General features: G+C 33.5%; 1 protein-coding gene and 1 non-coding gene across 7 annotated transcripts in view; one reads left to right on the top strand and one right to left on the bottom strand.

The window, feature by feature from the left end:
• CLINT1 (clathrin interactor 1) overlaps positions 1 to 24,813 on the top strand; it is a 53,916-nt gene that overhangs the window by 10,348 nt on the left and 18,755 nt on the right. For all 6 annotated transcript variants that reach the window (XM_039876626.1, XM_039876620.1, XM_039876598.1 and 3 more), the window contains exons 2-6: positions 16,027 to 16,131; positions 16,685 to 16,781; positions 18,299 to 18,407; positions 19,378 to 19,542; positions 22,360 to 22,537. In XM_039876626.1, the coding sequence (XP_039732560.1) occupies positions 16,027 to 16,131; positions 16,685 to 16,781; positions 18,299 to 18,407; positions 19,378 to 19,542; positions 22,360 to 22,537 (654 nt within the window). The remainder of the gene's footprint in view (positions 1 to 16,026; positions 16,132 to 16,684; positions 16,782 to 18,298; positions 18,408 to 19,377; positions 19,543 to 22,359; positions 22,538 to 24,813) is intronic.
• Positions 22,905 to 23,010, bottom strand: LOC120617033 (U6 spliceosomal RNA). The gene has a single exon (XR_005656754.1). It is a non-coding gene; the product is annotated as a U6 spliceosomal RNA (small nuclear RNA).

Genomic DNA, 24,813 nt, shown 5'->3' with positions numbered 1-24,813 from the left:
TATTTGAGTAAAGTATTGAACCTTTACAATTTTTTTTTACTCATAAGTACTTAGAACTGTTTGACATGCTAACATGGTTTTGGAGAGATGTGGTGGTTGCTCTTCCAAAAGAATAAGATGTGCATAATTTATCGACTTGTCCCCTCTTATCCAAGGGGTATATGTTCCAAGACCCCTGATGGATGCCTGAAACCGTGAATAGTACCCAGCCCTTATGTACTACATACAAAATACAATATATAATATCTTATCATACTGTCCTCACCCTTCTTCTTGTGATGCTGCAGTGCCTATGTGATGAGATGGAGTGAGATGAATGACGTAGGCGTTGTGATGTAGCATTAGACTACTGTAAGGGTGACTTGAACACAAGCACTGCAGTACCCAAGACAGTCTATCTGGTAACCGAGATGGCTACTAAGTGACTAATGGGCATGGAGTGGATACAGTGCGGAGAAGCTGGACAAAGGGATGACTCACGTTCCAAGCTGGGCAGACCTGGACGGCGTAAGATTTTCACGCTACTCAGAACAAGTGTGATTTAAAACTTATGAAGTATTTATTTCTGTACTACTAATTGTTCCTTTAACTATATCTTAAGTATAAAATAAAATCAGGTAAGCCTAAATTTCATAATGTGTTTTAACTCTGATAAACCTCCTTTACGTTAAAACTTATGCATTCTGTTATTTAAAAAGCATAATGTTCACTCTGCATTTAAACTCTTCAGTGCATTAATGGAGGAATGATTGCACTTGAGAAAGCTAGTTATTGCCTAATTCGGCACTGAAATATGTTCTCCAAATTACAGAATCAAGAAAATGACAGTTCAAAATGAAAAGGAGATGAACCAACCAGTCCTTTTCATAAAGTTTAACTTTGTTCCAAGTTATGTATGTTACTTAGGCGGATTTTAATATTTTTATTGAGTTAAGAGTCATGTGAGATTAATCATTTTTAAGTATTGAATTCAGTGTCAGTACATTCACAATGTTATGCAAGAGACAGATTTTTAAATAACTTTATTTTGAAATTAAAGTTTTAAATATAGTTGAGAACAAATGTATACCCTTTATCTAGATTCATCAGTTTTTAAGATTCTGCTATATTTATTTGTCATTCTCTCTTTTCCTCCTTTTCCACTGTCTTTGTCTGTCTACACACACACACACTTTTCTGAGCCATTTGAAAATAGGTTACATGCCCCCTTTGCCTCAAGACTTCTGCGTGCCATTCGCTAATAACAAGGATTATTCTCTTACATAGTGATAGTGTAGCTATCAGATTCAGAAAGGTTAACACTGAAACAATTATTGTATCTCTCTGTAGTCCATATTTTGATTTTGTCACTTGTCCTACTCCAGTACAGGATTTTGTCCAGGATCATGTATTGTATTTAATTCTCATGACTCTTTAGTCTCCTTCCTTGACCCTTTTTTTTAAAAAATCCTTCATGGTATCAGCATTTCTGAAGATTACAGACCAGTTACTTTATAGAATATTCCTCAGTTTAGGTTTAGCTGATGTATCCTCAGTTTATGTGGTTTTTTTTGTTTTGTTTTTTTTTTGCTTTTTTCCAGTTTTATTGAGAAATAATTGACATACATCACTGTATAAGTTTAAGGTAAAGTATATTCTTAATGCTTATATAATTTCTGATAAAGAGGACTCAGATTATGGGTGTGCTTCTAATGTCAGATACCCACATCCCAAAGAGAATGAGATGTTGTACTAGAGTGCAGGAAGGTACAGGATAACGTGGCTTATTCATTTAATGAGCATTTATTGGTTATCTGGAACTCTTTTAGATAACTTGAAGTACAGTTGTTTGTAAACAAGTTTTAATGGGGAGAGATAAAAAGAATAAGTAAACAAATATACTTTAAGTGTTATGAAGAAAGGAGCTGAAGTATCAAGGATAGTGAATGGGGCTATTTTAAAATAGGACGGTCTCAGGGGGCCTTTCTAAGAATATGGCATCGATGTTAAGACTTATGGAATTTAAAGTAGAGCGCAGAGATTATAGGAAAGAGTGTTCCAGAGGAAGGATATTAAGGGATGGGCAAAGGGAAAGAGCTGTGAGAAAGGGGGAGAGCGTCGTGGCAAGAGCATGAAAGACGAAGGTTGGTATCAGGGATTTGTAGGTCATTGCATGGAGTTTGGGTTTATTTTAAGTATAATAAGCCTGTGAGGAATTCCGATAAACATAGGAGTGAAATGATACCACTTATGTAGCTTATTCCTGGTGCTCAGTTGGATAATGGATCAGAGTGGGGACGAGGAGAAGAGGGCAGTGGTGAAAATCATGATTATAACATGAGCAGTTAGGTGCGCATGAGTTTTGGTCCTTTATCCCTGGAGTCAGAATGCATGGGTTCAAATCCTGAGCCCACCACTTAATAATTGTGTGGTTGAAGTGGAATATTTAACCTCTTCGTGCCTTAGTTTCCTCATCTGTAAAGCAAGGATGATAATAGTATCTGCCTCATAGAGTTGTTAGGAGGTTTAGATGAATGTTTTGTAAAGTGCTTAGGACATTGCCTGACTCTCAGAGTTATGTAACTATTTAAAAACTATAAACAAATAATGTGAAGTAGGCAATAAAATGTGCTCACTTGGCCCTGCCATTTGCATTACTTTGGAAGAAACACACAAAAATTACTGTTATACAGTCTTCGTACAGCTCTTGTGTGGTGAGAAAATCCATGATGGCTCCCAAATCCATAGTTGACAGTGAGCATGCCGGTTTAAAGTTTTTGTATTATTTTTTTAGCCTTAGATTTCATATTTAGCTCTTCACATATTTCTGTGGAGCAAAGAAGTCTTGTGCCAAGGTAATCTTAACTTTTAAGTCCTTGCTAGGAGTCAGTAAGTTAATGTTAGGGGATATAGCAACTTAATAATTCTTTCTGGCCATGACCCAAAAGACCTCAAATTTGAGATTATTCTGGAATAGCCTTTAAAAAATTTTGTGTGTATGTGAGAGTGGTATTTATCATGTCATTCTCTTTGTGTTGTTTTTGGTCAGGGGGTGTTCATTTTAGTCCTCACTATTCATATCTTAATGCTAGCTTCCTTCTTTTCCATCTTCTGTTTTCACGAGATCGATTTCATATATTTTCACGAGTCAGTTATTAAATACCCATTTTATGTGAGGCATTCATTGTGAGGCACTGAGAAGGAAACAAAAATGCATAATATAGAGTACAGTCAATTCTCGTTATATGAGGTAGTTGTATAAAATCACCTTGAATACTGAATTAGCAAATACTGAACCATTGCTCTTAGGGGAAAATACAGAGTTAGGTTCCTGTGAGCCTTTGTTCACATTTTCATTAACCAGTCAACACATAACCTTGTTTTATGTGTGTTTCTGTTTACAGACACCTTATTTAATATATTTGTAGTTGATTCATTAACAGTGAATGCAGGGCCAACAACACTATAATAATGTGCCTGACAAAATTTATCTAAGATAGATATTTTCTCAGTAAGGCACATCACAGCCTTCCGATGCTCGGGAACAGTAGACAGCACTTCAGCACTAGGCTTGGGGCCACATTGAACAGTGAAATCACCAACAAAAAGCACAGTAGGGAAGGGACACTTGTTACATTATGAGAACTGAAAGAATAAGGCAGAACATCACCTTTTTGGTCCCACCTGAGCTGGAAATGTGCATGAGAGACAATTCAAATTTTTTACTGCTCTGCACATGTTCACAAATGACCATGAAAGCACTATCAATATTAATTTAAGAGTTACAGATATATTTTAGTGAGCAAGCAAATTCACAAATACGAGTCCTTAAATAATCAATCAGGATCAACTCTACTTGCTTTTTAAAAACTTACAGTGTATTAAGGGAATTGAGATAAATTCATACGTGACCATTGCACAAGGCAGAACATAATTCGTAGGAGTTCTAAATATAATGTTAGATTTCATCATAGGAACAGATTACAGGTTGGAAAGTATCTTTGTTAGAAACCAAGTTTGATTTTAACTGAAAGGAGAGGTGGGGATTCTAGGAGTGAACAGTCACTGAGGTAAGACAGTAAAAGGGCATGTTTAAATTTCAGGTAGTAATACAGTATAATAATCCCATAAATGAAAAAGAAACAGTAGTCAGAGAAAAGGCTAATCAAGTAGTTTGAGGCCAGATCATGCAGATCCTGATCACCAGTTCAGTTAGGGCTTTTTTAGTCAGAGAAAAGAAGCTATTTAAGAATTTTAGTACTTTTGTTGAGTTACTCAGTAAATATTTGTTGAGCATTTACTATCACCAAGGTTGTCCCAGGCACTGAGGATCTTTTAAGTGAAAAAGACATTTTGTGTCCTCTGGATGTTTTCAGTCCTGAAGGGAAGACAGGTAAGTAAACAAACATGCCTCCTCTAGTACACTAGTTTTAGTTTTAGTTCAAGGTAATAGAAAGCACAGGGTACCATGAAGAGCATATAGGGAGACTTCCAACCGTTTTGGTAGTTAAAGGAAGATTTCTTGGAGGAAGTGGCATTTAAGCCAAAACCTGATGATGGGGTAGGACTAGCTGGGGGAACAGTCATGGGTGGGCAGAGGACTTAGGAGAAACAGCCTGTGAAAAGGCCTGGATGAGCCAGACAATCATGGAACTGAGGAGATTAATTGATATCTCACATGGAGTATCTTTTTTGCCACGTTAAGGAATTTACTTCATCTTGAAAATAATTAGGAAGCCTTTGCTACATTTAGAATGAGGACTCAGTTAAGTAGGATTTGTATTTCAGTAAAAGTTTACTTTGGCTCTAGCCTGGTGGAAGATAGAGAAGCAGAGGTACTAGTTACAAGGTTGTTGGCAACAATCAAGATACGAAATGGTGGTGATACGACCAATCAAGATACGACCAAGGTAGTGGCAGTGTGGGCAGGGAGAAGTAGATGGACGTAGTTGAGAACTACTTAGGAAATCAAGAAGAAAAGGCCTGGGAATGAGTTGGGTGCTAGATGGGAAAAAGGGAGAGAAGTAATCAATACTGATGTTCAAACCATAACTTTGGATGGTACTGTCCACTGATCCAGGAGGAGAAAAATGTTTGAGGGAAGGTGGTGAATTTGTGGCGAACTAACATGGCCAACACTAAATATTTGGAAAATGAATCTGGTCATGGTTTGGAGGATGAGTGAAAGAATACTTACTTCCACAGGGGAGAGATTGAATGGCTTTCTTAGGAGTCCAGACTAGAAGTGAGTGCCTGTATATTTAATGTAGAATGAACAGGACTTAGAAATTAATGGGAAGTAGACTCTGAGGGAAAGGCTCCCAGAGATGACTGCGAACATCCCAACAGCTGCACACAGTCTGCCTGGCTTTGTGATATGCCCTCATATCATTTTTCAGGATGAAAAATAGTGAAGCTACCTTCGTGTTGCTGTTTCTCAGAAACATAGAAACTAACATTTTATTGTTAAAAAGCAGCTCTAATTTGTAAGAATAATCATTGTTTCACCCTTGGGACTTGATAAAACTAATTTCTTTTTGAGTATCATTTACATATTTAATTGTTCCTTGTGTAAAATGTTACCTCTGTATAAAGGGGCTCAGAGAAGCAGTGTGAGAGCAAGGAGCTGTGGGGAGAGGCTGTTCATCTCTTTTCCTGAGGTCTTTGCTCTCTTCCTGTGTTTGGTCAGCTATGCATTATGAAATACCATAAAATAAGTGAAATACCATAAAATAAGTAAAATATGCATTATGAAATACCGTAAAATAAATAAAATAAGGAAAAGTTGTTTAACATAAGTTTATTAAATTAGGACTAAGAAATTAAAACTAAAAGTGAGAACTTTGAAAGGATTGGAATGAAGTTAAGTTTTTTAAACCCAATGGGGGAAAAAAGGTATAAAAAGTTAAAACAGATGAAACTTAAACAAGATTGAAATCTAGGATCAACAGTAAAGATCAAAGTTATTTTAAAATACAATAAAAATAAATGATATGTAAAGGAAGATAAAAGGCCAAAAGCCAGCCAACAGATAAGAGTTTAAACACATAAAAATAAAAGATTAAAGAAAAAGCTATTTATTAGATTTGAAAACAAGAACATATACTAAAACAATGATAAAGTGAAAATTTAAAGTGACCTTTTTTGAAGTGTGAAAAAAAAAAGTTTTTTAAAATAGTGTAAATACCAAAGTGGGTTTTTTGGGATACTTACAAAAAGCTCCAGGAAGGTGTGTGTGGTCCCCAAAGTTTTAGAAATGTTCAGTGTTGTCTCCTATTGAAGTCTCACAGCTCCCACTGGAATAGTAACGTCTCTGAGAAGCATTGCAGTAATCGAGTTGCCTTTGTTTTTAAGTCACATTTCCCAAACCTCACCATAGAATTCTTTTCTCACATAACAACCATTAATATCTCCCAGAATATTTTTCACAAAATACCAAAGTACTGTTTTAGAAGAAAATTTTAAAAATCTTAAAAGTTACAGAGATATGTGATAAAAAAGAAAAAATCAGCTGGAAATAGAAAGTTTTGGGTTGGGGCTGGTGTTAGAGGTAGTCTCCTGTTGAGGCAGCACTGTTCTGCCACTAGGAGGGGGCACAGAGCAACTTGACACCCTGTGGCCTTCCATCCAGAGCTGTCTTCAGAAGCTTTTATCTGTGCAGACTGGCACTGATAGAACACACAGGCTACTGAGCCAGAGTCTGGAACCTGATCCTCAGCAGAATTAAATCGGCCCAACCATGGGATACTTTCCTAGCAAGTGAAGAGTTTATATACAAATACTGTTTTTCTTTTCTTTTTTTTTCATTTCAATTTTTTGTTTTCAATTTTTTTCATTGTATAAATAAAATTTTAAACGAATGTGCCCTCCTTCCCCCTAGCACTGTTTTCATGTTTTTTGTTTTTTTTTTTCCTTTTAGGCTTTGTCCACATACATGTGTTTTTACATAGCTGATAGTGGTTAGTGTTCAGTTTTGTGTTATGAGAGCTTTTTTCTATGGCCATGAAAGGAAAGAATTTTCCATTAGTGGCTGTCTAGTGGCTGCCTCTGCCCATTCTGTTGCTACAGTGTTCCAGGCACCATTGCTGCCACATTTTGGAGGCAGCTTTTCTTCCTGCTTCCCTGAACCATACAATGCATTCTTCTATTTTGTCAGCCATAGAGCACCCCCCACCCCATCTTGTTGCCACCAGAGTGCCTCTCTGGAAAATAATTACTTCGTAGCCTCATGGATCTAGCTTAGGTTGGGACTGCCTGTCATTTGCCCAGGTCATGATAGCAGTAGCACCTGTGTTTGAGAGGGAGCTGAAGGAGTTCCATATAAACCATCAAGACCCATGAACGTCCAGACATTTCCTAGGGTAATGATTTGTGTTCTTGCCGAAGAAACAGGTTGCAGAAACTGGGTATCGTGGCCCTTCTAGAACCTTTTGTACAGCCAGACACCTCATGGAGTGAGTGACATTTTTGAAAGTTTGAAAGCTCAGAATGCTGCTACTTTTGATAGTCCTAAATTATAAATATAAACTTCATGCTAAATAATTTCCCTTATTATAATACAGTAGCTTAAAAGTCTTTGTTTTGGGCATAGTTTGCTTTGGTATATGCAACCCCAGTAGATATGAATGATTTACTATAGTGAATCCAAGAAAGTGACAGACTTACTTGTTTTATCAGATGATGTCAGATTACCACTAAAAGAGAAATTACTACTTAATGTAAAATCAAACCCTAGCTCACAGTTGGTGCTGTACTAAGATTAAGGAGAATGAACTTCAATATACAAACTATTAAACATAAAATAGCAGTTCTGTGTTGGGGCATGTATTAGTAGATGCTTGTCCTGTCTCTTAGTGATATGCATTACCAGCTATTTCTTAGCAATAGAGTCATTTCTGCCTTGCTATATAGTCATGTCCTCAAAATCTTCATTTCAGTGTGGGTCAGATAGGCTGTAAAGTTCTGCAACAATGAATGAGTTGTGGGTAAGTAATAAGTATTATGCCAGTCTATTCTAAGGGACCATCTAAGGAATTAAGGAATATCTTCAAACTAAAAATAATAAATACTGGCAGAAAAATAAATGTGTGATACATGCTTTACACATATCATTTTATTTAATCTCTGTAATAGTACTTAGGAACTGCTTTTCAGATGAGGAAACTGAGACACTGGTTGATTTGTGCATGGATCAGAAACAAGATTTGGGCCCTGTTAATATGTAATAAATTATCGATCAATTAATATACATATTTATTTTTATAAAACTAGCCATAAAAGATGGAGCAGATTATAAAAATAATAAATGTGCAATATTTTCCTCTAGTGTGGCCTTGTGTTTTGGAACAGTTCCCGGAGTCAAGGCCCATTTTAATTTCTGAAAATGGGCAGCCATCACACGGGCTATTTTATTTGGTATCGCTAACCACTGAAGTTGTAAGGAAAGGGAAATAGTTTTATAGTTTCTTCCTCCCACAGGTCATAATTTAGTTGTGGACATCAGGATGTTTTTCTTGGCTTATCTCATTCATATAGTTTTCCTTGCACATCTGTTACATAAATTACTATTTTCTTGAAAAGTTGCCAGTTCAAGTCACACTTAATAGTGATCAAGAGGTCGGTACCTTTCAAAAAAAAGAATTAAATGACAAACTTTGAGGGGCAGAAATCCAACTACCCTCCTGGCTTAGGTATTATTTTGTTTTGGATAAATTCCTATGTTTTTTGAGGCATCGAAATAATTACATGTGGTTTCTAGTGTTTCCCAAAACACGATGTTGTACTATAAACATTTTATGACCTTGTATATAAAATAAGGTGTTTTAGTCACTTCTTCTATAAGTTTTTATCTTTTTAATGATCAGTTTACATATACAATCTAGGTTGGTACATAGTTTGCCATTTAAAACTAAATTTGGAGTGTTGACTTCCTTAACGATTATTTGTTTTGTGTAATCCTTCCTGACCTTGAATTCTACATAAACCATAAAATAATGACTTTCTTTGTGGTTTTTTGTTTTTTTTTGGGGGGGGGGAATTATAAGATTTATTCTGCTAATTACATTTTAGGACTTTATACTTAAATGACGAACATATCAATTGTGAACCTCAGCAGTTTTAGATGGGTCTGGTTGGTCTGGGCCCACGCAAACTGATACTGAATCTGTACTGCAGATTTTCCTGGAATGTTAAGCTAACTCTTCTGTAAGCAGGGGATTGAGTATTTCTTTAAGACACAATTTGAAATTGTGTGGATTTGGAATGCTGGTTTTTAAACTTAAGCTTGAAACATTTAGATAAAGATATCATTTGGAATACTAATAGTCTGTAATGGCTAATTTTAGAGATTAGAAGAGAAAGTATGTTATAAATCAGTTACTGATAAAAGTTCTTGAATTTTTTTTGCATTACATTTCCTACTATAACCATTCTTTCTAAAATGCAGTAGATTCTTGATGGATTGTTCTGTTTAAAGTTTTGACTTTTTAAAACAGATCTAAGAGATTTGTTAAAGGAAATAATATATAATTTTGTTATGATCCAACTCTGACTTGCATGTGTGGGAACAAGTCATTTGGCTAAGCCAGTCACTGGCATCCATCTCGCAGTTTTGTGCTCCAGCTCTGGGGCTGTGGTAAGAATTTAACTTCTTCGTGAAAAACAACTCAAAGAAAGCCAACCTCAGTACTGGTAGTGAACTTGGCAGAGCCTAAGAAAATGATGATTCACAGACAGAAAATAGAAGCTTTACATATATTTAGAGGGAGCACCAGGTTTTGTGGTAGAATTGATATGAGAATGGCTTCTGGCTCAGAAAAGAGTGTACAGTTCTTAATTTTCTTACAGCTTAAAACAATTGGGAATTTCAAAAATAGTTACATCCGTTAGAAGTTTTGTATTGTCTTACATCATGTTGGGAGGGAACAATCGAAGTGTTTTTGAACATTAATACATTTTCTGTGGTTTTAATGTCATATAGGCAGGCAGCTTGACTTTAGACTTAGGCAGTTTTTCTGTCTCTAACCATGGTTTTAAAATGTTTTAGATATCCAGCTATATAGTATCTAACTTGATCTTTGAGTATCTATAATTTTTGATCTTTAAAAAGGACTATGGTACTCTCCTCTTCCTTCAGTAAACTGCTTTTTAGTATTTATTTGGTTTTAATTTTTTTTTGACTGATAGCTAAAGAATTGAAGTATAAATATACTTCATTTTTTTTGGTTTAAAAAAATTAAAACCAAATAGTGCAAATTCTTACACTTCAATTTTTTTTTGTATAAATACTTATACTTCAATTTTTTTTGGTTTAAAAAAAATTAAAACCAAATAGTGCAAATTCTTGATAGTTGTTTTAAAAAGCAAGTTTCATATTTCAGCATTTAGCATTTTAAAGTTTCTTTTTGAAAAGTAAAGAGGACAACAAAAGGTACATAATCTAGCATTGTCCTCTATGTAAATAGGTGAAGTTATAAAGAACATGTACATGAGCATCCCACATACTTATATAATTGGATTGAAATAGAGTATATGTTTTTTAAGTAACCAAATTACTCTTTTCTGAAATCTTGTTACTGCAGAAGAATGGGATAAGATATTCTCAGGCTTTATGTATCTTCAATTTCAGTTTTTCCCCCAACTAATGTTTTCTTTACCTTGCTTTTAAGAGGGAGTACAATGGTTTCCTCCTTTTTAATTGGATTTTTTTGTGTTTACTGTGTACTAAAACGAAACAAAATGTAATTTCCATGACTGAAAATGTGTCTTTTTAAACATTAATTCAGCATTTAGTTTAGTTTTTTTTTGGTAGCACAGTTTGTGATGTCATCTTACATGTTAATTAGTAGGCTTTTTCATATAGGTCAGATATTACTAATTCTCTGATTTTAGGGCATTGTGGCATAATAGAAAATGGGCTTTGGAATTAGAAAACAAAGTTTGAACAGCTTTTGCCACTCACAGATCATGTGATACTGAGTGAATTTATTTAACTTCTTTACTAAGAAGGTGCTATTAAATATAATTTCTCTCTCATGGCGGGAGGGAAGAGGTTTGTTATCTTTGTTTCTTCTGTTCTTTCCAATATTTATTTTATTAGTTTCTTTCTTTTGTATGAAGGGAACACTGTGGTTTATTCCTTGTCTTAGCACTGTAGCTATTTTATAACTAAAGCGCTGTATAGTCAAATATGATAACACTTGCTTTAGCAGCATTCTACTGAACCATTGCTTGTGTTAAGATATTTTTCATTGCTTTATGTTTCATTTCCAGATCATTTTTGTTTTGTTTGTTTGTTTGTTTGTTCTGATGAGTAGCAAACATCTAGCCAAGTGGACGAATCAGTTTTTCTACATCCCCACACCATTTCCATATAGCTTCAGATTTTCTGCTAACAACAAAAATTAGGTGTTTGTTGAATTTAGGAGTACTGGAGTTCTTGGTTTTTGACCATAAATTTGATACGGCTCACAGGACTATAATAACATATAACTTGGTTTTAAAATGTGAGTATTGATCTACAAAACGTTCCGCTTGCAAATAAGGGTAATGCAGTGAAGACCATTTTCTGATGAAAAATGAATATCACATGGTCCATTATCAAGCTTTTAGAGCAGGTATTCTTAAAACTATTTCCCTAATCTTTTGGCTAGAAATATTTTAAAAAGAACAACAAATTTTCCTGGCTTAAGTGACTTGTCGCCCTACAGAACTTTGTTCATTGTTCATTGTTCATTTTATGGATATTATTTTTAAAAAGTTTTTTAAAGATTGATACATTGTGGGAGCATAATAATTTTACCTATATCATAAAAGTATCATCTAGAATCTTTGTGGTTTTGAGATTAAAAGGTATCTTTTATATCCAGGTTTTAATACAGTTTTTAAAAATCATATTAATTTCAATATTTGGTACTTAAATTGTTCCCTATAGTTTTACACACATAGAACTTGGTATACATATTTTAGTATGTATACATGTATTTTAGTTATTAGTTTACTGCACTTATTAGCCTGATAAAACATTTTAACTATAAATAATACTCATGTGGTCTACCGTGATGCTTATTTCCCTGTGCATAGTTAATGTGTAGCTAATGATGATATAGTACTTGATTTATATTTTTAATGGCACTTAATAATTTATCCTTGGTTACAATATAATATTCATGGGAGAAATTTTGGAAAACAGGAAAATATGAAGAAAAATATCTGTTTTTAAAACCATTACTTTGAATACTGTTCGTCTCTGTCTTGCTGCCTCTTTTTCTGTTTCTCCTACTCTCTTCGTAAGTGAATGTAAGTACTGCTAAATATTTTCCTAATCTTGGAGTGAATGAAGTCTTTATAATAAATTTAAAACACAAAGAAGAAACCATATTAAATATACAGACCCATTTAACTCCATTTTTTAAAACAAGTTAAAAGGCAAGCTAGGAAAGATACCTCTTACTACATCAGTGTTTCAGTTTCATGATCCCTGTGTTGTTAGTTAGGACTGGATTATACTTGTACTTTACCTTTTCTCTTGGTATATAGTTTTATTTTCTCCTTCAACTTTAGACAGGAAAAAATACCAGTTAAGGACTAACAAAGTTTTTTCTTGTCAGTCATTTTACTGATCATTCTTAATGCAGATTAGAAGCATTAAGAATGATCATATGTAAGTAAAAGCCTCATTTTAGCTTTTCAACCCATTTCCCCTCTAAAACCTGTACCCAAACTGTTATCAAGTAAAACACTTGATATTTTATCGTTAGTGAGTGGTGAAATAAGCAGAAAATGGGGAATAAAGAAGAGGGTCAAAATGAACAGTAATAATTTACAAATTGAATAATCAACTCTTGACAAATTGAACATTGTGTGCATATGTGCAGAACTTGAGGATAGTAACTTTTAACAGTTAGCGTTAAAGATCCAGTGAGTGAGTGGTGCGGGGTTGTTCAGAGTTAAGTGCTTTCATTTACTCTCACAAATATGAAAGTGTAAAAGCATTGTGGAAGCAATGAACAGTTTTATAAATATAAACAATAATAATTTTAATTGTGGATTTGATCCTTGTAAAAAGTAGTCTTTAATACTGCTTTAAGATAAAATCTTCAAAACATGAGCAGCTTCTTATATTCTTCACTCTTTGGACATTCCTAGTAATTTTCTATAAATTTTTTGCAGAATAGATCCTAGATCTTTGTCTGAATTTTGTATTTTAAAAAAAAAATGATGAGAGAGCCCCCTCTAGTGTGTGAAATATTCATTCTTAAAACATTTGTATCAATCATGGGAAGTTTTAGGAATTAAGCTGTTTTTTCCTTTCACATCTGGATATAATTTTTTAAGTGTTCTTTTTTCTTGGGGGAGGGTTTTTTTCCCCCTTTTTTTTAAAAAGGTCACCAGAATTATGGGTAGGGTGTGGATCGAGGTCAATAGAAAACATGGGAAAGGAAGGATCAAAATGCCATTTCTACCTTTTTAGAAATGGCTATTTTCGAATGACCTGGAATAAGGCCAAACTATACAGTGTTGTTTTATTTTAGTTTACATTTGTTTCTGAATTAAGTGCAGCTTAAAATACTTTGTTTTGGAATTCTTTATGCCATTGGATCTCATCTTAAGAGAGTTCTGTGTCTGAAAGCAACAGTTTCATTGGAAAATTACTATAAAACAGAACCTAATTCTCTTCATGAAGTCTTTTTTTGTTATTATCATTGCTATACCTTTCTGTGGATATACTTTAACTACATTGTAAGTCAGTTCTAATGGCAATTTGTCATTTTACATGATTCCCATTGTTTCTCAAACCAAGGAAATTAGGAGAGTCTTAAATAATTGGCTCTTTGCCACCTCTCCGTCTAAACACAGAGTACTCAAACACACAGGCCTTCAGCTAAGAATTTTGTGAAGGGTTATGGAAACAGGACCTTTCTCATTTGACCCATGGGCTTTTTGTAGCTTGAACAAGGAAAGCAGTGTTCTGAAAGCTACAGCATTTATGAAGGCTCTAGTGAAAATATTTCACGCGCATGGACTAAAAGATTAACTTCTTTCATCTCGTTCTCCAACAAACAATGCAAGCAGATTTCAAGTATATTCTAGGCAATGAAATGCTTAGATGAATTATAATCCTAATTGCTATTGTTCATTCCAACATCTGTATTTTGTCACTTTCTAAGACATGCATACTTTAGCCAGTAGGACAAACAAAAGCATTCTGAATTCCATAGTTTTGCAGCATCTTACATTGAAAATCTGTCATTGGCTACCTTGATCTTATATTGGTTCCACTGCTGACAAAATTAGAGAAAAGATGTGATTCTTCCTATACATTAATGCATAAAATGATTGTCAATAGAATCATTAGTGGATTTTTATGAAAATTCATTCATTAATAGTCTTAAATTTTGATGGAGGCCGTGGAGATTATGTATTTATTTTAATCTCAGGGAAAATATTTGTATTTATTTTATCAAACTAGTTGATATTTTAGGAGGCAGCTTTCTCCAAGATTTGAAAGAAAGTAATAGGATTCTGCTTTTCTTCCTTACTAGAACAGTATTCTGAATATAAATCTAGAAGCCAGATTTATTCTGTGATTTGGCAAGTCATATTTTTATTCATAATTGTTCCTTTAAATTTTGACCTGAAACAGTTTATAACTAGATTCTTTCTTAAAGGTAAAGAAACTGTAGTGTTTGCAATAAATTTGAAATCTCTATTTGAGAAAGATTTGAGTGCCAATTTTAACTAGACATTTCTTATTTAAAAAATAGATTTTTTTTGATCACTGTAAAACAATACAGCAAAAGTTGGATATATTAAAGTAGTAGTTACCAAATTCTGATTTTTCACTATTTCTAAAACTTTAAATGGGAGATTTGAATTACCATAATCACCAGCATCTGTTAACAACAATTGTTTGGTAATAATTGGAGCTTTAGTTGTCGAATTAATATTAATATAGTATATTACATTTTCACAGTATTTCTTTATTCCTCAGAATGTCTTTGAATTCTTAAATCCATATAAGCATGAGAAATTGTTCTAACTATCAATTTTGCCATCTCACGTATAAATTTTAAGGTAGTCTTTTCAAAGTTAATTCTTATAAAAATATAACTTAACATTTTAAAATTCTAATAGGTGATTACATCTAATAATAATAATAATAATTGCTAACCTATATTGAGCACTTGCTATATGTCAGACATTGTGCTAATAATTAAGTACAATTTGACTGCTACTCTTTGACCTAGTATTCTTTGCATTTGTTCACATTTTGCATTTGAGGAAACTGAGGTTAAAAGAATTAAAATAGTTTGTCAACAGTCACAAAGTAAGTGATTGGAGTCAGATTATTCTGACTCCTAGAACCCATGTTCTTGACCACTGCTGAAGTCTTGAATGAAAGTTAAGTACACTATCATACATCTTGATGGAATATTATGCTGCCATTAAAAGTGAGGTTATGGTGACTATATAGTAACATTGAAAATGTATATGGTATAATAAGTGAAAAAGACTAAGGGATTACAGTTAAATGTTCATAGTGGCTCTAAACATTTTTACAGTGTTATCTTTTATCTATCATTGCTTTTTAAAAATATTTAAATGGAGGAAACATTTATTAATGTTTAGCTGTTGTATAATTTTTGTCCAGTTAATTTATAGAATTTCAGTAAGCCAGAAACTTATGATTGCGTGTAAATCAGGTCTGGTCAGGAAACCGACAGTTTAGTTTATAATAAACTCTAGCATGTCTAATTTTCTTTTTAATTTGACCCCAAACCATTTTTATTGGACTTATGCCAGCTTTAATGTAATCTTTTATCTGTATTCTTGAAGGCTAATAGAATAGTAAAATCTTCTTAAAGATAACTTAAATGCATTATATAGTGTCCTCAGGGTAGCTCGTGCACAAAAGATGTTTTCTTTCTCATGCGGTAGAGGTACCTCATTAGGACACCCAGTAGTGTCATTATTAAGTTTTCATGTGTTTCTCAGTTTTGATGCTAATCTTTGTGCGTATGTGCGTGCATTTTTTTTTCTTTACAGCACCAATGTGGTTATGAATTATTCAGAGATCGAGTCTAAGGTTCGAGAAGCAACGAATGACGATCCTTGGGGACCTTCTGGGCAACTCATGGGAGAGATTGCCAAGTAAGTGATAATTTGACTCAGCAGTGCAGAAAGAATCCAGCTATCTTTACACAGAAATGTGGAATTTGCTATCAGTTTTAAACCATTTAGCTGCCAGATAGAAATTCTGCATAATCATTTAGGCATTATGGAGGAAGTTTTACGTAGGGTCCATTCTTCTTAAAAATTAGCTCAAAAAATAAAACAAAATTTTTTTCTTTTCTAATGAAGTTAGAGACTTACTGTAGCTTACCATGTGAAATTTTGACAAATGTATATAAATAACTTGAAATAAATTTATGAAAAAATTTCCCTGATGAACATCTGGACCACTATGCCAATGAATGAAGGGCTTGTAAAATATGATATTAATTAGTGGGGCTTATGAATGTGCCAGATATTATACAAAATATAGGAAACATATTTTTAAGGAAGCATGTCGTTAAATTTTTTGAACGAAGCTTATTAATCTTTTTAAGCTCTTTAGGAAAATACAGTAACTTAGAACAAGCCTGCCATCTACTGTCAAAATTAACATATTGCAGACTCTTGAGGAAAATTATTCTCTTTTCAGGGCTACATTTATGTATGAACAATTTCCAGAACTTATGAACATGCTTTGGTCACGAATGTTAAAAGACAACAAAAAGAATTGGAGAAGAGTTTATAAGGTATGGGCATTAGGCTGTTTTTATTATTTAACATGCTGAAAAGAAATGCTTGAAATTTTAAGGTGTACATTCATAAGTGATTATGAAGGACATTAAATCCTACAATAGAATATCCTAAAACAGATAAAAGAAGTAGATTTGCTATTGGTGTTCCGTTTTCTAGTTACAGAAACAACTATTCTTACTGTGAAGTGTTTAAAATTAATATTAATAATACTTCTAAATGTCGAATATTTTTATTTTACTGGTTGAAGTTTTTCCAACTAAAAACATATTTGCACATATTGAAAGTAATGAATCTATAGTAGTATGCATATTTAGTGTTTGAACAGTTAAGATGAAAACTAATAAGGTTTGTCATCTCTATAAATATGCTTAATATATGTTTTATTACAGTATTCTGTACCAAAAATGTGTTAGTTTAAAATAAAATTAATCTAAAACATTAAACATTTAAATTTTGCAAATATGTATTCTTTATCAGATTCCTTTCATTTAGTGCTGATCTCCTTATATAACGTAGAATTCTAAAACAAGGTAGTCTTGTGTTCTTCCATTCTGACCATATTTTCTTGCTACTCAGAATAAGTTTTTCTGTGCTTTCCAAAATGGTATATAATAATATATATTTGAAACTTGGAAAACAATGTTTCTGGCTGTTGAAAATCAGTGCTTTATTTAGTTTCTAGTTTTTGATGCTGTTTGTTTCTGAAAACATTGACTGTCATTTCCTCAGCTGTACAGTAGTTACGATAAAATAGTTGAAATTTCTATAAACTAAAAAAGTTTTTAATTAACATTTAAAAAAATAATCCTTGAATAAACTACTTTTTTAAAGAATAAATTACTGGCAGAGTGAGGGTTTTTGACCCTCAATTTCACCAACTTAACTAAATTTTCATAGATCTAGTCTTTTTTCCCCAAAGTTCAAAATGCATAATTCACTGGTTTTTAGTGTATTCAGAATTGTGTAGCAGTCATCACTATTTAATACCAAAGTATTTTCATCACCCCAAGAAGAAACCTCATAAACACTTTTTCCTTTTTATTTGTTGGCAGCAAGTGTTTGAAATAAAGCCACATTATTAACCCCAAAATTAAATTTTATCTGTGGAAAATGCTGTGGGATCATATAATTACCAAATAATTGTTTTCTTTAAACTGATATTTGAACAATTCACAGTTCGATAATGCCCAAATGAAAGGTAAAAACTGAGCTAGCTTTCTAAAAGCCTACTGTTATTTATATCATAGTCAAATATTTCTTAACATGAGAATTATATATTTAATCTTTTGACACATAGTATCCAATGGACAGTTTATTTACCATACTTGGTATAAGAGGGGCTTCAAATTGATACTGTAAGGTTTTGAGTATAGTCTAATATAAGATAAAGAAGCTACACGCACACAAAGATTATTCATTTGCTAATGTTGGAATTATTTTTTTTAACCATACACCAAAGCTCTACCAGTATTTATTTCGTTAAATCATTTGGTGCTTTGTATTTTTACAGTCATTGCTGCTCCTAGCTTACCTCATAAGGAATGGATCAGAGCGTGTTGTTACAAGTGCCAGAGAACACATTTATGATTTGCGATCCCTGGAAAATTACCACTTTGTAGGTGAGCAATAGAAAAACCTTATAAGCAAATTAAAACAGTAGTTGGAGTTGTCAGTCACCTGAACCAGCTTAGAAGCTTCTCTGCTCTAATTAGAATGTGACTGTTGCTGGTTGTGTGACGAGTGCAGAATCCAAGACGTGGGGCCCTAGAGTATTAATTAGTGAAGACAAGAACTTGCAGAAAAGACTGGCTAATAACAACAGAACCAACACAACATGAGTGTTCGGGTTTATATTAAAATATGCACTGGAGACTGGTCCCCTGTGGTGTCCATAAAGGAATAGCTTTAATCATATGGGAAGAAAAGGTTAGAGCTCCAAAACACACACATCTGTTTGAAGCTGGGGTTTTTTTTTCCTCCCACCAAATAATATTTACTGTGCAAAGGCAGCAAGGCCAGAGTGTGTTTTGAATGTGAAAGAGGATACAGAATGAACCATATTTCATTTTGTAGTGTACCCCAGTTGAAAGCACTTTAAAAATTCTGTTTTTCAGCTATACTAAATCCTTGTAATTAGTGTTTCCAAACTTGTATTGGGGAAACCAAGATATTTGGGTGCTTGCCAGTCATTAAAATGTTATAGTGAGTTTTATTTTGTTTTGTTTTGTTAAAATACCATACTATCAAAAAAGAAAATAGCATTCATGGATATAAGTCCATTTCATACGGTCATCATTTGTAATCCTTTTTAGAGGATCTTTAATTGATCTTCCTTAGCACCATTATCTGTGGTCCTTTTTAAGTTCACCTTTACAGGCTCTAATAAGCCAAAATTGCATCTCGAAACTTAGAACCTGCTGATGAGGAAATGACAAAATTTAATAGCACAATTTACCTCTTCTTCTTAATTTTAAAATATTGAAGTTGGTTTCTTATGTTGAAATTTTCACACTCTTTTTGTGTGTTAAAAGGTTTGATACATAGTGACTGAATTCTAAAGGTTTTGCTTCTCCCTTACCATTCTCACAGATGAGCATGGCAAGGATCAAGGTATAAATATTCGCCAGAAGGTGAAAGAATTGGTCGAATTTGCCCAGGATGACGACAGACTTCGTGAAGAGAGAAAGAAGGCAAAGAAGAACAAAGACAAATATGTTGGGGTTTCCTCAGACAGTGTTGGAGGATTCAGATACAGTGAGTATCAAAATCATACTGGCACCTAAGCATCAATTTAGCTTCACTGAATTGAATCACTGAAATATGAAAAGCCAAAATGCTGTTTTTCTTTTCAGGAATATATAGAATACTAAAATATATGTAATACTCATTTTGGCTCCTATTACATGGATCTTAGGAATCTTTCTCTTTTTTACTTTGGTGGGTTTAAGAATATGTTTTAACCATTAATTGTTAATTAAATAATTGCAAACTTTGAGTTGATATACAGAGAATAATACAGATATATACCCTTCCCTCTCGGGGTTACCACTCTAATGAAGAAAAAAGAATTTCTCTCACCATTTAGAGCATAAAATGTATTAAGTTTGATCAAGAGAGTGGTCTTCTAAATTTGAAACCAATTTAGCTGTTTTTGTCCAAAACAAGGAAAGCTTCCTGTAAGTTAGCCCATCCTCCGTCTCTTCCCTTAATTAAGCGATGCATTAATTTGATGTAGAAAAAGGTGACTGACAGTACCATCAGTTTTTCATCTAGGCCTATCGCTTTATTGTTCCTAACTAGAACATTCATCTCCCCTGTTTATTTTTAATGTAATAATATAGTTTACCTAAAATAGATCACTAGGTGCTTGAAACAGATACAGAAAATAACTCTTTCATTGCATGTCTCTTTGGACTCAGTCTTCTAAAACTCTGACAGTCCCCTGGGTCATTTTGTGTGTACACAGACAGACCAGTGCTGTGTATACTTAGCAGCTGCATCTCGGGGCTCTCCTACTCTCCTCACCCACATATGAGTTTGTTTATATTTGGATTATACTCAGAACTCATTCATTGGAACTATGTAAAAATCTGTTTCTTGTAATTACCTATAAAATAGCATCTTCACTCCTTTGCTCCTCTGCGTTCTTGCCCTCAGAGAAAAAATACTGCACTTAATTAGCTGTTTCTAACAGCAGGAAAATCTCTTTAAGTCTAAGAATCACATGAAACTCAATTCTTGATTTGGGCAAAAATAGTTCTCAAATAAATCATGTAATTATATTTTAGAGTTTTTATTTGTTTAGCAGAAAAAGAAGTTTTTAGATTATTTGCCCAACTAGTTATTTTATACTTTAACTTTTTCAAAGTAGCTGTAGCAATTTAATGTGTTTTTGAGTAGAAATTGTTATTTGCAACTCATTTTCTTACTCTACATGCTTGTAAACCTTCTTACTAGGACAATATGTAATTAGAGAAATGTAGAAAATTGAGTACAGAATCAGTCGCAGTGAACCAGTATAGTACCTGCATTAGAGAGAGAGTTGAATGTCCTGTGCATTTGCATCACATTCTTTTATAAACATTTTTAATGTCATGTGAGTCAAATTTAATCAACTTTATTTTGTTTTTATTTTTCATTTTGATATTAGATAATGTCCTGCCAACATCCAGTATCTTTGGCACACACTTAGTATGCTATCTACCACACTAATCAGTTTAGTTTTCATCTACTTTCTTTTTTCTGGTAAATTTGTTTGTTTGTTTTTTAAGTCTAGTTCATCACATTGTTGTTGAAATGTACATACCCCTTATAGGAAAACCACTCATTTTTATAAAACCATCCTGATTTAGATTTTGTCTAAAAACCTCACTTTGTCGTGTTCTATTTAATGTTTAAGTTGGAGGTCACTTTTAAATTTAGTAGACAAATTTTTAAATTCTCAAGCTCTTACAGAAAATTTTGACTTTGCAGTTTAAGCAGACAATTTAGTAAAATGGTTTTGTGTAGTCTCCACTGGGCATGTATGCCATCAGAACTTGTTGACCAAAGTTTAGAACAAAAGCTCTGGTAGCCACCTTTGGATGATTTCATTTCTCATTGCTCCTCCCTTTGTTCTGTAACCTGCCTTAGTTTCAGTGTTTTCTTCTTTTTAATCTGATTTCTCTGTATCTTCTACTCTTGCCTCATAAGTTGAGTTTGGACATGGACATTGAAATGGAAAGATTTACTTTAATGCCTACAATTCCTTTCTCTCCTTTGGACCCAAGGTCATGGACTAAAACAGATCTCGACACTTTGGGGTGTTTGTTGTACTGCCATGATCTATTCCCTTCGTTCTCAAATTCACACTGAGGCTCCCTAGGTTGTGCCAGTCCCAGCATATGTTTGGGCTTGGTGTTTGAATAGATCATCACTGTTCTGAACTGCTTAAGCATATTTCATTATTACAGTCTGTGTAGCTTTTGGTAGTTAGAATATTCTTTTCTTTTACGGTAATTAAAAGACGATTTCTCATGCTGTGAAATCCAATGAGTTGTTTTTCTAGTTTGGTACTAAAGTATGACATTTATGAGTGTTTACAGCATCCTGGGACATGTAGCATTCAGAATGGTGTTTCCTATAGTTTGTTTTTTATGAGATTTTGCTGTCTGATACTTTTTATAATAATCGAAAAACCGTTAAGAGACAGAAGTGAAATATAATGCATTAAGTGACTTTTGTAAAAACAAAAAGATTTCCATTTTTCCTTTGCTTATACAGCCTGTGTTGGTTTTGTGTTTTCCTCTACTCCTTTCAACAGCCCTTAAGAACTTCCTGATATGCTGTGCTATGTATTAAGGTTGTGTAAGTTTTCATAAACAAAAGCTTTCGAATCTGCATTCCTGCTACTTAATGACTGGCACTGCATGCTGTGCCTTGCTGCAGTTGTGTTGATTCAGCACTGTGGGAGCTTTCTGTTTTCCTTTGAAAACTATTTTATTATGAGGAAAAGCTTCAGAAATAAGAACTGTAGATAGCTTCCGAATTTAATGTCTTTAATGTTGCTTCTCTTTTTAATGCTTTACATAGGTGAAAGATATGATCCTGAGCCCAAATCAAAATGGGATGAGGAGTGGGATAAGAACAAGAGTGCTTTTCCATTCAGTGATAAATTAGGTGAACTGAGTGATAAAATTGGAAGCACAATCGATGATACCATCAGCAAGTTCCGGAGGAAAGATAGGGAAGACTCTCCAGAAAGATGCAGGTATTAACACTTTGTATTCTGGGTCTCTTGGAGAGGGTGCTAAATTGTTTTTTTGTTTTGAGCATTACTATTATCTGAGGTTCAGCATTTTTTCCCTAATAGATTTTATTTTTGAGAGCAGTTTTAGACTCAGAGAAAAATTGTGCATAAAGTAAAGAATTGCCATATTTACACACACTTCTGTTATTAACATCTTGCATTACTATGGTACATTTGTTAACGGTTGATAACCAATATTGATATATTATTATTGACTAAAGTCTCATTTACATTAGGGTTCACTGTGTTGTACAGTTGACAAATGCATAATATCCATCATTATGGAACTATACAGAGTAGTTAACACTGCCCTAAAAGTACCCTTTGCAAAAATATAGACTGATTCATGAATTTGCATATCATCCTTGCGTAATGGCTATGCTAACCTTCTCTGATTGTTCCACTTTTAGTATAGTTGCTGCTGATGTGAGCACCATATAGCTGTTTTTTAAGACAATAAGTCAAACATTACTTAAAATTACTACTGACATACTTTCCATGTTGTCTTTGTCCATTTGTTTCTAAAGTTGATCATATTTCCTATATGTTTTTATTCAGGCTATTTATTGGAATTATTTTTTTCCTGTAAGAATTTTCAAAGATTATTTTGCATTTGGGCATCAGATTATCCAGAGATCTAAGGTATTGCTGAGGGCTAATGAAGTTTTTAAAATTTAAACAGGAGTTAAAGGGTTTGATATTTAACAACTCCTGTAACATTCCATTATGATTTTGTGCCAGTGTATACCAGGAAAAAATCCAAATGGCGTTTTGGACTAAAAATGTTTTTGAGTATAGACCTATATTTTCCTAAGGTACATTCTCTAATAGTAGGGCATTTTTATTTAGTTTTATATAGAACAATACTTGGAATAGCATTCATTTTTGGTTTTTCCTACCGACATAGCTATTAAACTAGTTTCTCTGCAGGTTAAACAGCAGTGTCATAGCACTTGTTTTGTGAGGCAAGTTTTTATAAAACCTTTGTCATTTGTGCCTCACAGAGTCTCTATTAGATAGGGTAGAGTAAGGATTTTACCCTTACTGTTTACAAGTAAAACCTGGGGCCTATTCAGGCTGTGTGGAACTTGCCTAAAGTAACAGAGTTAGTGATAGAACTGAGCCCTCAAGTAAGTTCTTGTAATTAAGCATCATCTCTTCTTTCCTTAAAAAAGAATCTTAATAGTTCAGATTTAGAGGGCAATTGAAGAAAAGTAAAAATAAAAATATAATTTTGAAATTCTCAGGTTCTGAAATATTTGTTTAGTGTCTTTTCAGTATGTTTCCATATTTATTAAATCCCTGGAATTCCTATCATTTTCAAGACTGTTTCTGGAATGTGATCTTTAAAGAGCTGGAATTTATTTTTAGTACTTTGAATATGTGTATCTATTTTGTAACTACATTTCTAGTTCTTTTATGCTGAAATAGTATGCATATGATAATAAATACTAAACTTTGGAAAGCAGTGCCTACTTCACATATTCAGTGCAATTTTCCCCTCTTTAATGTTCTTGTGGCTTGTGTGTTTACATTTTTGTTTTGGTTTAGAAAATACAGTGGTCATATATTCTGTTGCTATTTCCTGAAGAAGTATGGGAATCAAGTAGGTAGGCTGGTACATCTGATCATGTACGTTCTTGTGTTGTTACTTTTCTCTCTCGCCCTACCACCCTCAGTTTTTCTTTCCATATTTTTGTTTTTTTCTGCCTTGATTTTTTTCCCCCTATGTTGGCTCTCAGACAGGGTCTGCTAGAGTTCCTAAATCTTTAAGAGTATTCAGGTTTAAAGGAGTGAAAATGTAGTCTGTATTATTAACCGTGACTAAGGGGCACACCAGGGACTTTTACATCTAGGACTATTTGTGAAAAAAAGAGTAGATTTTTAAACAAAGTCGCATGTGACCTCTCTCCCAGAATTTCAGACTTATTAGTTCATTATTAGATTCAAGAATTCCTGAACTTTGGTCAGAATGAGGCTTCCATTTCACTGTGTGCTAGTCAAGTTTATATTCTCAACTTGTAAAGACGTTATCTTGTATTGAAATAAAATTGGACATCAGAAAGGTGAGAAATTTTTGTTTTACTTATAGGACTGATGGTGGGAATCTTTAGGTCAGTTTTTGCTGTGAAATTACCTAGTAAGTGACAAGGGCTTTTAAACTCTTATTCAGAACTTTTAGATTCCCTAAAATGCTTATAGATAAAAATACATTTAACTCCTTTGCTGTGCATGGG

The sequence above is a fragment of the Pteropus medius genome, unplaced genomic scaffold (assembly GCF_902729225.1).
Source record: "Pteropus medius unplaced genomic scaffold, Ma_sr-lr_union100, whole genome shotgun sequence".
Lineage (NCBI taxonomy): Eukaryota > Metazoa > Chordata > Mammalia > Chiroptera > Pteropodidae > Pteropus > Pteropus medius.
Note: the sequence above shows the minus strand (reverse complement) of the source record. Positions and strands in the feature narration are given on the sequence as shown.